Genomic DNA, 15,486 nt, shown 5'->3' with positions numbered 1-15,486 from the left:
AGCGGCACAGCTAACACTCCGATGCAGTGCCTTAGGCCACTATGCCACTCGGGAGGCGAACACAAACGTTTTAAGTGCCTTTGAATGGGGTATGGTAGTAGGTGTCAGGCACACCAGGAGTTGTAACCTATTTTGTAACCAACACTGCTGGGTTATCCACGCTCAACAGTTTCCCATGTGTATCAAGAATTGTCCACCACCCAAAGGACATCCAGCTAACTTGACACTGTGGGAAGTATTGTCGTCAACATGGGCCAGCATCCCTGTGGTATGCTTGACACCTTGTAGAGTCCATGCCCCGACAAATTGAGGCTGTTCTGAAGGCAAAAGGGGGGATCCAACTCAATATTAGGAAGGTGTTCATTGTACCCAGTGCATATGTTAAGTAAAGTATGGTTATTGAGTTCAGAACTTGTAGTTGGTGTGTTACAAGACACTGTTGTGCATTGGATGTCATCACCAGAACACAGGCATGCTCTGCCATAGCAGCCTTCACCATTCTGAACCCGTATGTCGGTTACACTCTGCAGCATCTCCTAGACAACCAAGAGCACCTCAAAAGCAAAGTGTGCATTTATTCAGAAAGAGAGCTAGAACTATGGATATGTCAGTGACCTTCCTTGCACATGGATCTGCAATGAGTGTGCTATTAAGGGTGTATAGTACAGATGAATTGTGCAGCATTATGGAATTAATGACCTTGGTTACATCTAGAGTGTGTGCACATACTGTGCATTTACAAAAGTAAGCCTTTTTTCCCTACTGCTCAGATCATATAGTTGTTTTCATATAGATGATCATAAAGCAAATATCTAATATTACCATAAAATGAATGGTTAAAAAGCGAGAAAAAAAATAAAAATTAAAAGTATTGTCACACATAAATCATTTTACCGCCACCCCCCTCCCCCTTGTGGTTTTCCAAAGCTAAAATCTGTAAATGCAAGCTTTCATCCAATGACAAGGCAAGTGCAACATCCATACAAAAGAACCATATAGTCAGTAGAATTGTAGCTGGAGAGGCATCCTTGCTACTTTCCTATTTGCCGCTAATATAACAGTACCACAGCATCCCTATCAGTGAAGCCTTCTGTGAGTAGGGACTTACATCTCTAGCAACTCTCATCTCCAAAGCAGTGTCACCTTCTTTTCTGCCTCCCTGTGTTTCCTCCTCACCACACAATGCTGGTGAAAACTGCTGCTGTGAGAAATACAAGACTCCAAATACAAGACTGAAGGCACAAAAGCTCTTAATTGATAACTTTTTTGCCATTGCTTTGATTACACCACACCCTCTGGGAAGGAACATGTTCTGGAGGCAGGCACAGCAGGTGTTATTAAAGAGACTTGTCATTCTGTGGAAGAGGTCCTCCATGCATCCTCCATGAGAAAGCCAGCTTTTGAAGGTGCTGGTACAGGGGGTTAAATGTCTATATCTAACCTATCCTTTAGAGGAAGTAAAATGCTATCATCATTTGAGCCAACTCCGTGGGAAAAAAAGAGAAAATAAATTACTTTACTCAACAGCAATGCTGCACAACAAATTTCTCAGGTTTCTCAAGTGTGAGAAACTGAAAACCTTATGCCTCAATATGGGACTAAAATATGTCTAGAGAGTAGAGAGCTGAAACTGAAGCACAATGATAGCATCTTTCATGCAAGGAAAATATTCATCTTGGCTGGTATATCATATTCTAAAAATCAAGGTCCCAGGAAGTATAATCATAATGAAATGTATATTCTTGTCACTATTCTTTTTATACAGCAGAGACAAGAGAAAGGGGTTGTAGAAAACAAACCTGACCCATTGATCGCTATATGACCTTTCTCAAGAAATCCAGTGAAAAAGGTCACTGATCGAAACATCAACAAACCAAAAAATGTGCAGACTGCAATTGAAAACACTTGAGGTTATTACTGAATTTTAAGAGGAAGTATGCATGTGAGAACATGAGTAATGGGTAATGGGAATATAACACCATAGTGCCTTCGCAGTATGTCAGGATGAGGTGTGATCACGGGGGATGGTGGGTTTCAATTCCCACAGCTAAGGGGGAGTTGGCTCTAATTTACACATGCATGAACACTAGAAATAACATCTGCTGGTAACTGCATGTTACACCAACTACAATAATGAAACCAACATCTCAGAACAAAATAACAGATTATATACGATGAAAGAAAATGAAGTTAACCCGTATTTATGGCTTCTCAAAGCAGAGACCATTGAGTAATTCCACATCAGTGTGGCCCAAAAATGTATTGGATCTTCCTGAAATAATCCATAGAAAGGTCCTTTGGGGGAAGGATGTTTGGCATACCTTTGAAGACTGTATGTATCCAAAACTATTACTGAAAAATAATTTATTCATGTTGGTAAATTTGTGACATTTTAGGCTTTCCCAGGCCTTCTTTAAGACACTACAATGATGAGTCTGTAGATGCTACATAGCCAGTCTTGGTGTCATTTCAAAAGTTACTGTGGGCTCTAAAATATGAGTATACCATTTCTATACATTCATTTATGGATAATTAAAAATATAAACATAAATAATACCACCCGTTTTGATTTTGTTCATTTTTAGACATTGTGTTAAACAATATACTCTACAAGTACATAACATTTCCAGACTGGGTTCTATGTTACTTCTGAAGATATGACCCATTTTAAAACATCTAAATTGGCATTATAGGCCATTAACCAATCACAGCCCTCCTTTAGGATGGCAAACTCAGCAAATCAACAGCAGAGGGAGTTCCCTTTGAATCCATTTCCCCATTCACTGAATAACTTTCAAAAGTAGCAAAGAGCCCACTCTGGAAATGTTATGTGCAGTAGCGGTGTGTGGGTAAAATCACTGGGGCTGTCCATGGTTCTGTGTGTGTGTGTGTGTGTGTCTGTGTGTGTGTGTGTGTGTGTCAGTGCGTGTGTGCAAGTAGAAAAAACATTGACTCACCCTACTTGTAGAGAAACGTTGATGCCATCCTCTCATGTAGACGAAACGGTCTATGACTGTCATACAGGACATGCTTTTAGCTTTTGTTGTCCTAGGCCATCTGGCTAAAATGCTTGCTCGCTAGCCTAACTTCCTTTCATGGTGCGCCAAGACCATTCACAGTTGAGCTCGCTCAGTTTAACTGAAAGCTGATTGCCTATTATTTTATCGTTTTTTTAATCAAGGGAGGCCAAATGCTCGCTGGCTCCCCTTGCATTCAATGCTACAGGCGGCAACAATGTCATTCCCTTTTTGACCAGAGAGCATCAGATAGATGGGCTACACATACAGAGACAGAGCAGCTCTGTTTCGGTCGCTCAGATGCTTTTGCCGGTGAGGTACATTCAAAATATAAATAATTGTATATATTTTTCTCTTAGTAATTTTGGGGGGAAAGCGTGGTTTCCAAAATATCTATGAATACACAACACTGGTTATGTATTTGTAGAGTATAATATTGTTTAAAACAATAAAAATGAACAAAATCAAAAAGAGTACTTACATTTTTTTTATGTTTGTACACAGAAAAAAAAGGAGCAATCTAAAACCTAAAAGGGTTATTCAGCTGTCCCCATAGGAGAACCCTTTGAATAAATATTTTTAGTTCCAGGTATAACCCTTTTGGTTCCAAGTAGAACGCTATCGGGTTCCATGTTGAACCCTCAGAGGGTTCTACATGGAACCAAAAACAGTTCTGCCTGGAACCAAAAAGGGTTCTCCTACGGGGAACCCTTAGAAAAAAGGGTTCCAAGAGTGTAGCTGGAGCAGCCGTGTTCAAAGCGGTTAGAAGAGACCCACTTCAGGTAAAGGACACCAGCCAGTAGCTCCAGAGAAAGACTGAAAAGAGGCAGGATTCTAAAGTGACATCATAACACAGCATAACAGGTGTCATGTTGTGCTGAAAATGGGTGAGAAAGGGAGTCTTCGTATTAGTCATCCAATCACTTAAATAAAGAAAGACTTGAAGAGAGGGACTGGAACATAAAAGGCGGTACTAGGTTTGGAAGTGTGATAGGGTCACCTCCTCGGTTATATTTTCCCCTTTTGATTGGAGATGATTGCAAATGATGCAAGCAAGACGATGGCCCGGCACACTTACGAATGATGTAATTTTATCCTTCTGTTTGCAGGTGGATTGGATCAGCATGTCCTCTCGGGTTATGGGTCAAAGAAATGCAATTACGTAGTCTGTGACATGTGTGTGCAAGCAAGTGAGCAGTAGACCTGTGTGTGTGTGTGTGTGCGTGCAAATGGATTATTAAGCATTTTCTTTAAATGATATCATAGTGCTGAGTGCAGGAATATTAGAAGACATATCGATATTGTTGGGCTTGTCACCCAAATCTTTTATCAGCGCTAAAATCATGGTATTGGTCAGGGTCTTGTTTATACTAAACACTTTCTGCAATGTCCCCAAAATGATCGTTTTGATGATCATTGCACTGCAATGGCACCAGTAATGGGCATGTAATGCTAAATTGTAATTATTTCACCTCTATGGCCTATTTATTGCCAAACCTCCCTAATCTTACTACATTTGCACACACTGTAAATATACCTTTTCTATTGTGTTATTGACTGCACTTTTGTTTATTCCATGTGTAACTCTGTGTTGTTTTTGTCGCACTGCTTTGCGTTATCTTGGCCAGGTTGCAGTTGTAAATGAGAACTTGTTCTCAACTGGCCTACCTGGTTAAATGAAGGTGAAATAAAAAGTTATTAATAAATGTAAATGCACTGAAACATATGGCGGGCATCTTCTCCAAACGCAATATGTAGGGCTCTCTTTGTAACACATAACTAATGCAGAGGCTGACTTATCGAAGGCTTCAAGCGCCCCTTTCTGTCATCAATTTCCCTAGTCCCTACATCACATTTCATCTTGAGTGAATGACAGAAATAACCCCTTCAAAAGATCTGTTCATGTACAGTATCTCACATAACTTCTCATAAAAGTTTGCTACACATATCCAAGAATTAAATCATGTCTGATGAAATCATAGCACTGTTCAACATATGTTGTTTAAAAAACCCACCATGACTCAGTCGGTGGAAGTGTTCAAGAATGATGTATATCGTTATATAAACCTTAATGGTTTTCTGTCGTTGGAGGACATCCCCTGGCTCTGAAGTGAGCCTCTAATCTAGAAAGTAATCATCCCTCTCTCCCTCCTGCAAACAGAGGGTTCCGCCATTTCCTGTCCCCAGAATCACGAGTGTTCCCTGTTGACTCCAGGATTTGCTCAAAGCAAACACAGCCTAATGTTCTTTTGGCTGATGCAAACACGACACGATGTCACTGATAACCCAGCCTGGATCCCATTTCACATCCATCACAAGCTCCTGGTAGGGCTGACGGATTGGCCGATCAAAAGAAATCACACAAAAACACAACAAGAGGAGGATGTCTAGGCGTTGTTCTCATTGCAAGGTCTTGGTTGCAAATGAGATGACCTATTTTGGTTAAATAAAGGTTGAATAAATGTTTTATTTAATTTTTACGATTTAGTCATTTAGCAGACACTCATCCAGAGCTACTTACAGAAACGATTAGGTTTAAGTGCCTTGCTCAAAAGGCACAGAGTTTTCACTTAGTTGGCTCTGGGATTTAAACCAGCAACCGAAATGCTTGGCTACCTGCCGCCCTAAAAAAAAAAAAAAGGTTATTCATTTTTGTAAATGACATGCAGTGTATTCGGAAAGCATTCAGTCCCCTTGACTTTTTCCACATTTTGTCACGTTACAGATTTATTCTAAAATTACTTTTTTTTCCCCCTCATCAATCTACACACAATACCTCATAATGTTTGCAAATGTATTTCAAAATAAAAAACTGAAATATCACATTTACATAAGCATTCAGACCCTTCACTCAGTACTTTGTTGAAGCACCTTTGGTAGCAATTATAGCCTTGAGTCTTATTGGGTATGACGCTACAAGCTTAGCACACCTGTATTTGGGGAGTTTCTCCCATTCTTCTCTGCATATCCTCTCAAGCTCTGTCAGGTTGGATGGGGACCGTTGCTCCACAGCTATTTTCAGGTCACTCCAGAGATGTTTGATCGGGTTCAAGTCCTGGCTCTGGCTGGGCCACTCAAGAACTTGTCCCGAAGCCACTCCTGCATCTTGGCTGTGTGCTTTGGGTCGTTGTCCTGTTGGAAGGTGAACCTTTGCCCCAGTCCGAAGTCCAGAGCGCTCTGGAAGAGGTTTTCAACAAGGATCTCTCTGTACTTTGCTCCATTCATCTTTCCCACGATCCCATGATCCTGACAAGTCTAAGTCCCTGCTGCTGAAAAACATCCCCACAGCATGATGCTGCCACCACGCTTCACCATAGGGATGGTGCCAGATTTCCTCCAGACGTGATGCTTGGCCTTTAAGCCACAGAGTTCAATCTTGGCTTCGTCAGACCAGAGAATCTTGTTTCTCGTGGTCTGAGAGTCTTTAGGTGCCTTTTGGCAGACTCCAAGCAGGCTGTCATGTGCCTTTGACTGAGGAGTGGCTTCCGTCTGGCCGCTCTACCATAAAGGCCTGATTGTTGGAGTGCTGCAGAGATGGGAGAACCTTCCAGAAGGACAGCCATCTCCATAGAGGAACTCTGGAGATCTGTCAGAGTGACCATCAGGTTCTTAGTAACCTCCCTGACTAAGGCCCTTCTCCGCCAATTGCTCAGTTTGGCCGGGTGGCTAAATCTAGGAAGGGTCTTGGTGGTTCCAAACATCTTCCATGTTCTTGGGGACCTTCAATGCTGCAGAAATGTTTTGGTACTCGACACAATCCTGTCTCAGACTTCTACGGACAAGCCCTCACCCTCATGGTTTGGTTTTTGCGCCAACATGCCTTTCCAAATCATGTCCAATCAATGTAATTTACCCCAGGTAGACTCCAATCAAGTTGTAGAAACATCAAGAATGATTAATGGAAACAGAATGCACCTGAGCTCAATTTAAAGTCTCATAGCAAAAGGTCTGAATACTTAAGTTTATTAAAAAATGTTCATGAAAAAGTATACAATTTCCTAAAAACCTGTTTTTGCTTTGTCATTATGGATTACTGTGTGTAGATTGATATGTTAAAATACATTTTAGAATAAGGCTGTAACGTAACAAAATGTGGAAAAAGGGAAGGGGTCTGAATACTTTCTGAATGCACTGTAGGCCTATGGAGACACTGGTGTTATCCAGGGGACAAAGATTACTTCTAATCTATTAGACCAGGAGGACTCACCAGCATGTCATTGATGACTAAGAAACGAGCATGTTTACAGCTATGGGGGTCATGGTCATTTGACTGGAAAGGTGGGGTGTACAAAACCTGGCCTTCATTGAGACAACAAAAGGAGGTTTTATTTTTAACTTTGCCAAGTCATCTTTGACAGGCCCATCTTGAAGATGGGTATCCTTCTTGTGAGTCATATTTGGTTATCCTTGTAAGCAGAACAATTTACAGCAGAGATGGGAAACTGTAGACCCTCCTTTTGAATGCCCCTCGGATCAATCCTTCCCCCCATTTTTTTACATTTAAAAACACACATACATACAATACATACATACATATCACACACACACACGTTTAAATTACTGTTCCGAGTTAGAGTAGTAGAATACACAAGGTGAAGCGCAACTGCAGCCCCTCATGATGAGTTCTGATTTTTTGTAGCCCCCTCCCACATCAAAGTTGCCCTTCCCTGACTTGCATCAAAGTACCAATAGAAAAGTCATCTGAATACAGGCATTTATAACATCTTGAGTCAAAGAATATAGAAACAAACAAGACCATAGCACTATTGCTACCAAGTACACATTTTGTCATGAATGATTGGACAACTTGACAGGTAGTGAGTAAACACAGTAAATGTTGAATGTGGATGTCTAGACAGCTTCAGGGCAACTCGGCAGCCTTCTCTCATCACAAATCTTGGGGTGAGAATTGAGAGTAAGAGCTTTTTGCCATGCTATGATGCTAGGCTGCCACCCCAGGGAAGCAAATAGCCCCAAACACATCCATCCATAAAGACCATTAAACCTGAACTGATGGCATTTTGATTGCACTGCTTCATCACAAGCCAACAGAAAGAAGATGAAGCAAAAGAAACAATGACTTGGGTCTCGCAAAGCTCTTGATAGTGTAGAACAAATTAGGTGCATTAACTCCTATCCTTCACGGGACAATGAGAAGGATTCTAATCCAATAATTACATGGAATGTTTCCATGGCTATGGATAAAGAAGAAGACAAGATGCTGACACTAAAAATAAGACCTACCTACCTAAGCCCCTTACATAAATTCTCATATCAATGCAAAATAAATATACACTTCTGAGGGGGGATGACGTCTACATGAGACACCAAAGGCCAGTATTTGTAGAGAAACTGCCCTGGTGAGAGCGACCCAGCGAGAATATCAGTACGACTCTACAACCTCACATCCTGACTTCACTCTCTGACAGAGCACTTGACTTCCGGTCATTCCGACTCGTCTGGCTTGCGACCGAGCTTAGGCTTCCTCCTTAATCCCCGGTTTAAGGATAGGACCCTTTTTTTCCCCATTTTTGGCTAAAATGACATACCCAAATCAAACTGCCTGTAGTGGCTCGTCCTACATAGTAGGTAGTCCAGGATACGTGCCAGTAATTGGTATCCAATACCAGTGGATTTGCCAGGACACCCAAATCAGTAATGCAACGATGGACATTTGCAGGTCACCCTATCAGAACCAGTGTTGGGGCAACGTGTTACAAAAGTAATGTAATCAGATTACTTTTATAAATAGCTGAGTAAAGTAAATTTTAAATTGGATAATATTATTATTACAGCTACTTTGTCAAATAATACTTTCAGAATCATATCACTACCAGGTGCGTTTCATTATCCGATCTCGCCTTGTTTCCTCATTTAGTTCTCGATCAAGCGGAGAAAGGCTGTTTGGAATAATGGCATGACAGCTGTAATATAATATATTACTTTTCAAGCAACTAATCCGAACCTCATAGCACTCATAAGCTTTTATCATCCATGAATAGAACACTATAAATACTGCATGCTAAAACATGTTCTATGCTCAATGTTAACATTGGCTGTTTACATCATAAACCCTGTAGTTTTAATGCCTGGGCTTGATATTATTATACCTCGAAAACATATGGGTGCCATGGCAGCATCATCCATTCGATGGCTAATCCTTCCAGTGGTAAAAGTCTTTTTTTTTTAAAAACAGAGCATCCAAGTAAAACAGCAGCTATCTGGACCACTGAGACATATGGGTCACTCTTCCCAGAAGCACAATAATTGATGACATCACAGCCCAGCTGGGGAACAGTGAGAGGGAGGCAGCAGCACTAACACCGGGCTTAATTAAAGGCTCTGTTACCTAACGGCCACCATGTGAACGGCATGGAGACACCAGCAAACGGCTTGGATAGACAGCAGGAGGTGGGCTATATTCAGGAAGATTGAGGATTTTGGTCATTTTATCAACACGACTCAATCATCTAACAAACACCGTACATAGGGCCTTATCCAATCAGAACCGTAAAAAAGTCAAAACATAATTGTTGTTGCACTGTAAGAAAGCATGTTTGATAAATGTCCTTAGCAATATCATGTTCAAAACTTGAAACAAAATGAAAGTGATACGCTTTCACAATGCGCAGAAAGAACATTTTTAGGCAAAGGCTGTTGATTCATAGGTAACCGCCCAGTCTCGACCCCCCCAGATCTCTTTTACCCAGAGCTGAAGACCCGAAGATCCAAATCACGTTCTGCGCATGCATTTTTTTATCCTTTACGCACAACTTTTGCGGTCACCAACCCCTTTTTATTTCCCAATGTCAAGTGTGAATGATAATTCTTCAAGTTTTACCAGAGTTACGTCCATGCAGCATCTGCATGCCAACCATTTGAGTTATACTGTGTTTTTTCAAAGTAGCCCACAGTGTTGTTTTGAACGTTGTAGCCTACAGTGAGATCATTTTAGATTGTGTTAAACTGTAGCATACCTGTGTTTACTTTCAAATCAAAGCACATATTTTGCATAGTGGCGCGAGCTGTTGAGTTTTGGCCACATGAGAGAAAACGCAACCACTCGCACAATCATCCTAAAATCTCATAAGAAATGAGGTGGTGTTTTTTGTCTTACAGTAACGTTACACTATGCTATTATATTTGGTTCTGTTATGTAGAATACCATCATTATGTGATCTTACAGACATTGATTCAGCTTTGATCTAACTTTATTAAAGGAGCACCATTCGCCTGAGTAGCCTGTTCTGTGAGCAGCCGAACGAGTAGTAATAATTTGTTTTCAATACAACTAACAAAGTGCTTCACCTCATTAAAAAAAGTACTAACAAAGAAACATAGACAGGAGGAACAAGAATGAAACAAGATAGCTAATTAAAATCCTACTTTTTTATATAAAAGTGTGTCATTCGCAGGGATTTAAAAAAGGGGCACAGAATCTGCAAGCCTGATCTCTGGCAGAGTAGTACCCCTTTTAAGCAGATATACAGTAGAGCAGAGGCTGTGCGTAAAGTACATGCACAGAAGCTGCAGGACCTTTTGATGTCAGTGAGAGGGGTCCAGAGAAGAAGTCGGACCCGCAGCCACTCAGTACTTTTTAACTGCTCCCCAAAGCCTGTTTATCTGTCTTTGATTGGAAAGAGCTTCAACAAAATACTATTCTATAGACCATTCCCATTACTAAGAGTGATGAAAGACCATAACACACCCACACCTACCACCACACACAAGACAGTATTCATCAGCGAAGTCAACAGCATCCCTCACACCACAGCCACCTCTCTCTACCTTGGCCATGCAAACTGAGTCATCAGTGTAGGATAAAATGTCATGGGACAATTAGAGAAGAGATGCATTAGAGGAGAGACGCATTCGTTCATACATATGAGGCGTCGGGGAGGTAGAATGCAGGAAGTGAGTCACTTCTCTACTCCAACCTGAAGCCTGCTGTGATGTCATTACCATAACATCATCAATGCCCAACAGTCAGCGGCAGTCAGTAGACAGCTTTCATGGCAGTGAGCCTCCAGAGTGGATAACCTCTCTCTGTTTACTGAGGTGAAATGAGATGTGAACACTGTGATGCTATAATAGCAGGCCCCGGTCATGAACCATAACTGACCCCAGAACAAAATGTTGCCGGCCCAAACAGCAAGGGTCATAAAGGTCACAGGAAATCACAGCTGAATGGGTTGAAGAGGTCACTTCAATCTGATGTCAGTTGAGGATGATTAATGATTTGAATGATTTTCTGATCTTAAAGTGACCATATGATTTTAGCCTACATATGGCTTGAAGAAGATTGATGGATTCAGCCACAACACAACACCCTCTCACGCTGATAAGCCCAATATCTAGACCATTAATGAAAAACAACAGGAAACATTTCCCTCAGGATCAACCTTAGACTGCAGACTGAGATGATCTCAGAGATGGGGAAGGTCCCTTCACAATATCCTCTCACTTTTATTAGGCCAAACCTCTCCTATCATAGTCACACTGTCTTTCCAGGGGAAATGCTCAGCAAGCCAGAATGGTGTGTGTGTGTGTGTGTGTGTGTGTGTTGTGTGTAAATTTAAGTAATGAAAAAAGAAAGGCTGCATACTACCACTCAAGTATTTTTTCATTTTTTCCCCTTGGTCTCAGCCCATTGTGAAAATGTAAATAGCCTACCATTGATCTCCGGACAGACAGACAAGATGGATGGAGAGAACCCTTGAAGCACAAAGAGATCAATGGTTCCTGGAATTATGCACACACTTACTTGAATCAGCATGAGCTCAATACCTTTCTGTGTCAAGGGCTAAATCAGTGCACCCTGACTTTACTTCTCACAAAATGGAGTGTGGGGACAATATTGACATTCTTAGTTGGAGTTGAAACACTGCTTTGCAATTGAGCACTTTCATCCCTCTGTTCACATTGTCAACTTTGGAAGTGACAAAAAGGTATTAACAAAAGGAGATCTATAAAGGTGAGCAAGTAGGCTAATTAAAACAACTAATAATGATGCATTACAATTACCGTTTATATAAGGATGGCAACGACATTCGTGTTTTTTTCAGCCCAGGGCGCAGCTTCTCCATAGTTCTGTTGCGAGTCAGGTACCGCTCTGTATCGGAGTGAAAACGTTGCTTGATTCGGATGTGAGTTCTTGGCTGTCGCCACAAGTGTTTGGGTGCCTTGGCGGAACCAGCACCTTCTCTACTTAGACCTGTACACTCCATATGTTCGGTTGTTCCCTCCAACATCAGAAGGCTACCTCTTCGATATAAACTTATTATGTGCGCGCTGTTGGCGGTGGCAGAGCGTGCTGTCCACTAGCCGAGGTGCTGAAACGAGGAAACGCTTCCTCACAATCGAAATGGAAAGTTCTTCTACGTCAATATCGACATAACCCCAGTGAATAGTACAGACACAAACGAATGATATCAACTCTTAAAATATGATATGAAACTATTAATTTGATCCTCTCTTCTTTTGCTGCCTTTCATCCATAGAGATTCGTCGTCCGCAAACATTTGTGGAAATCCTCGCGCGCGCTCTCAAGGTATGAGTTTATAGCAAGACAGAATAAAACAACGTTTTTGTCCATTTCTGAAAGCTCTTCAAACGAAAACATGTCGGAGAGAGAGGAGCATCTATAGGTAGGTGAACTCACTCCCCTGCGGGTGTTGTTGTGCTCTCATCTGCGCGCGTTTTATAAAGCAGTCCAGCCAACCGTTGGGACTGACGCGAGGTAGGCTATTTATCACATTACCGAGTAAGCAACATTGACTGGGAATTCAGGAAATTACTAATCCCTCTGTGAAACAAAACATTGATTTATTTCTGTTATAAACTTTGGACACTTTCAAATTTTCTGTGACCAAATTGTATGTCGGCTACTGGTAATTGTAAATGAGTCAGCCCAACTCTCCAATCAAAAATATCACCTCCATATTGATAATTTCAAAGTAACTACAAAATATATTCAGCCACTCAAGGAGTGCAAGGTAAATGTAATAACATATTTATATTTAAAAAAGGTGCTTCGTTATTAGTATAGTAAATTGTTTAAATAATAAACAGCTTTTATTGAACTTTAATTTCCCTCAATATCGCTAGAATACAATTGCACTTGCAGTTTGTTCTCTTTAATTTCATTAAATCCTGAAACTAATGTTGGCCTGTTTGTGGTGGCCCAACTGCCAAAATAAAGGAAACACCAACATAATGTGTCTTAATAGGGCATTGGGCCACCACAAACCAGAACAGCTTCAGTGCACCTTGGCATAGATTCTACAAGTGTCTGGAAACTTATCGAATTCCATAATTTGGTGATTTGTTGATGGTAGTGGTCATACAGTGACCACTCGTGCCCTGTGGATGGGGGCATTGTCATCCTATGGGGGATTAACCACGGTAGCCAAAAAAATGGCCTGCCCAGCATTTTTATACATGACCCTAAGCATGATGGGATGTTAATTGTTTAATTAACTCAGGAACCACACCCATGTGGAAGCACCTGCTTTCAATATACTTTGTATTCCTCATTTACTGAAGTGTTTCCATTATTTTGGCAGTTACCTGCATGTTGTAATGCTCAACCATAAAAGACAATAACACTCCCCATAGCCCTGACATCCAGTAATAGTTCTTCAACAGTAATAGACCTTTGACAGTAATAGACCTTTGACAGTAATAGTTCTTGGACAGTAATAGACTTTCGAATGCATCCTGTACATAAAAGACATGGATAATTGCACAACGTTTTCAAATGAATTACAGAGGAATCCTTTTCTCTACCTTTATCTCTAGTTATGTGCATGTCACTGTGCCCTTTTCCTGGCATTGCAAACATGGAGAGTAGGAGAGGGAGACCGGGAGAGAGAGAGGGGTTGTCCAGACTGTTTTCAGAACTATGAGCTGAACATAAGTATGCCAGTGGAAGGGAAGACAGTAGCAGGTGACCCAACTGTAGTTTGTGACTACTATCATCTCCCATTTTAGCCAATTCGGTTGCAGTCATTCTCTGTTAGGGATTTTTCTGTCATGACACGTTTTAAAATCACTTAATGAACCATAAAGCAAATTGTTATCAGTTAAAACACTAACCGTAGGTCTACCTTTACTTCTTACTTCTGTGAACTTTTATTATCCTCCCTCCTCATGAGGGAGAGAAATGAGAAAATATCTTAAAAAGATACAGTATGTGGGTTTGTTGTAACAGAACGGTAAGACACGAGGCAATATTTCTTAAACTTACTGAAGGCAAATTATTTAATATAAATGTTGATATTAGTTGGCGAGGGTCTTCAACATTATTGTGTTTTGATGCATTTCTAATATTTTTAAGACTTTTGCTGGTGGATGTTTTCTAAGACCCGTTTTTCCATCTGTTTGACCAGAAATCAAAGCTTCTGCTTATTCCTAATTTTAGGATGGAAATGGTTGAAAATGTTATATATGCCTTAATATCTCAAAAATATAGACTTGTAGCTTTCATTTGACACCAAATTTGGGTCCTTTTCCATGGAAGGCCAACAGCAAAACATGCCAAGAGAGAGCGAGCGAGCGATATAAAAGAGAGGTACAGAGAAAAAAAAAGACAACACAGAGAGGACTGAGAGGAAGAAAGAAAAATGTCAAAGACGTAAACAGAGAGAGGGAGAAAGAGAGAGAACGACATGAGACATAAATGGACATGGAGAGGGAGACAACCATCCAAGACTCTCTTCCCACTTGCCTCTTCCCACCATTCCAGTAATTACCCGTCATTTCAAAAACAGCCCGCATTACAGAATCCTGCATCTTTTCCTGCCGTCTGGCCTCTGTGATGCCGAGAAGCAGACTGTAGAGCCATCAGCTCAAGCACAGACACAGTGTGTGGGTGGAGAGGCTAGATGTAGCGCCCGGCCAAAACGAAATGTGGATACACGAACACAGACACACTAAAGCAGTGACCTCCATTGACCCGAGGGTGGGAGAGAGCGAGTTAGGTAGCAGCCGTCAGACAGAAGGCTTTTCTTAACCCCCTCTGGGCCTAGAGAGATACGGGATTCAGAGAGATTAAGCGCAGCCAAGAACATGAAGGTCGATGAGCACGTACTTAGAGAAGTAGGGGCAGGCAGGCGTGATGGGAAGACGCTGTGTGAGTGAGTGCATAAACACACAGACATCTGGGGATAAACAGACACCGGCCACACCCACACACATCCACAAAAGTTATTCAGTCTCTGCTCCCTCAGGCTTGGCTGCAAGAATAGATGGATTCGAAAACCAAATGTCACAGGTGCAATTTGACAGAAAGTCAGTTGACAGTCTGTCCTTCTGAGATTACATAATATTTTCCTGAAGTGTGGAGTGAATTCAAACCCCAGCATAAGACATCAATATCACACAGTAGCCTTCTCAATGAATCACACTGTGGACCTCTCATGGCTTGTTGAGCACATGGAGGGGAGAAAAAGAGGGAGAGAAACGAGAG

At 41.3% G+C, this 15,486-nt stretch overlaps 1 protein-coding gene across 3 annotated transcripts in view; it reads right to left on the bottom strand.

Moving 5' to 3' along the window:
* Positions 1–15,486, bottom strand: part of pde4cb (phosphodiesterase 4C, cAMP-specific b) — a 143,450-nt gene that overhangs the window by 98,464 nt on the left and 29,500 nt on the right. Inside the window, exon 1 of one of the 3 annotated variants that reach the window (XM_029695808.1) lies at positions 12,042–12,696. The exons of 1 other annotated variant lie outside the window; for it this stretch is intronic. In XM_029695808.1, coding sequence (XP_029551668.1) covers positions 12,042–12,268 — 227 coding nt within the window. In that variant the 5' untranslated portion in view covers positions 12,269–12,696. Of the gene's footprint in view, positions 1–12,041; positions 12,697–15,486 lie in introns of those variants that run through there. One more of the 3 variants, XM_029695810.1, reaches the window with a different exon arrangement.

This window comes from Salmo trutta, chromosome 17 (assembly GCF_901001165.1).
Source record: "Salmo trutta chromosome 17, fSalTru1.1, whole genome shotgun sequence".
NCBI lineage: Eukaryota > Metazoa > Chordata > Actinopteri > Salmoniformes > Salmonidae > Salmo > Salmo trutta.
The sequence above is the reverse complement of the archived record's forward strand: the minus strand, read 5'-3'. Positions and strand labels throughout refer to the sequence as shown.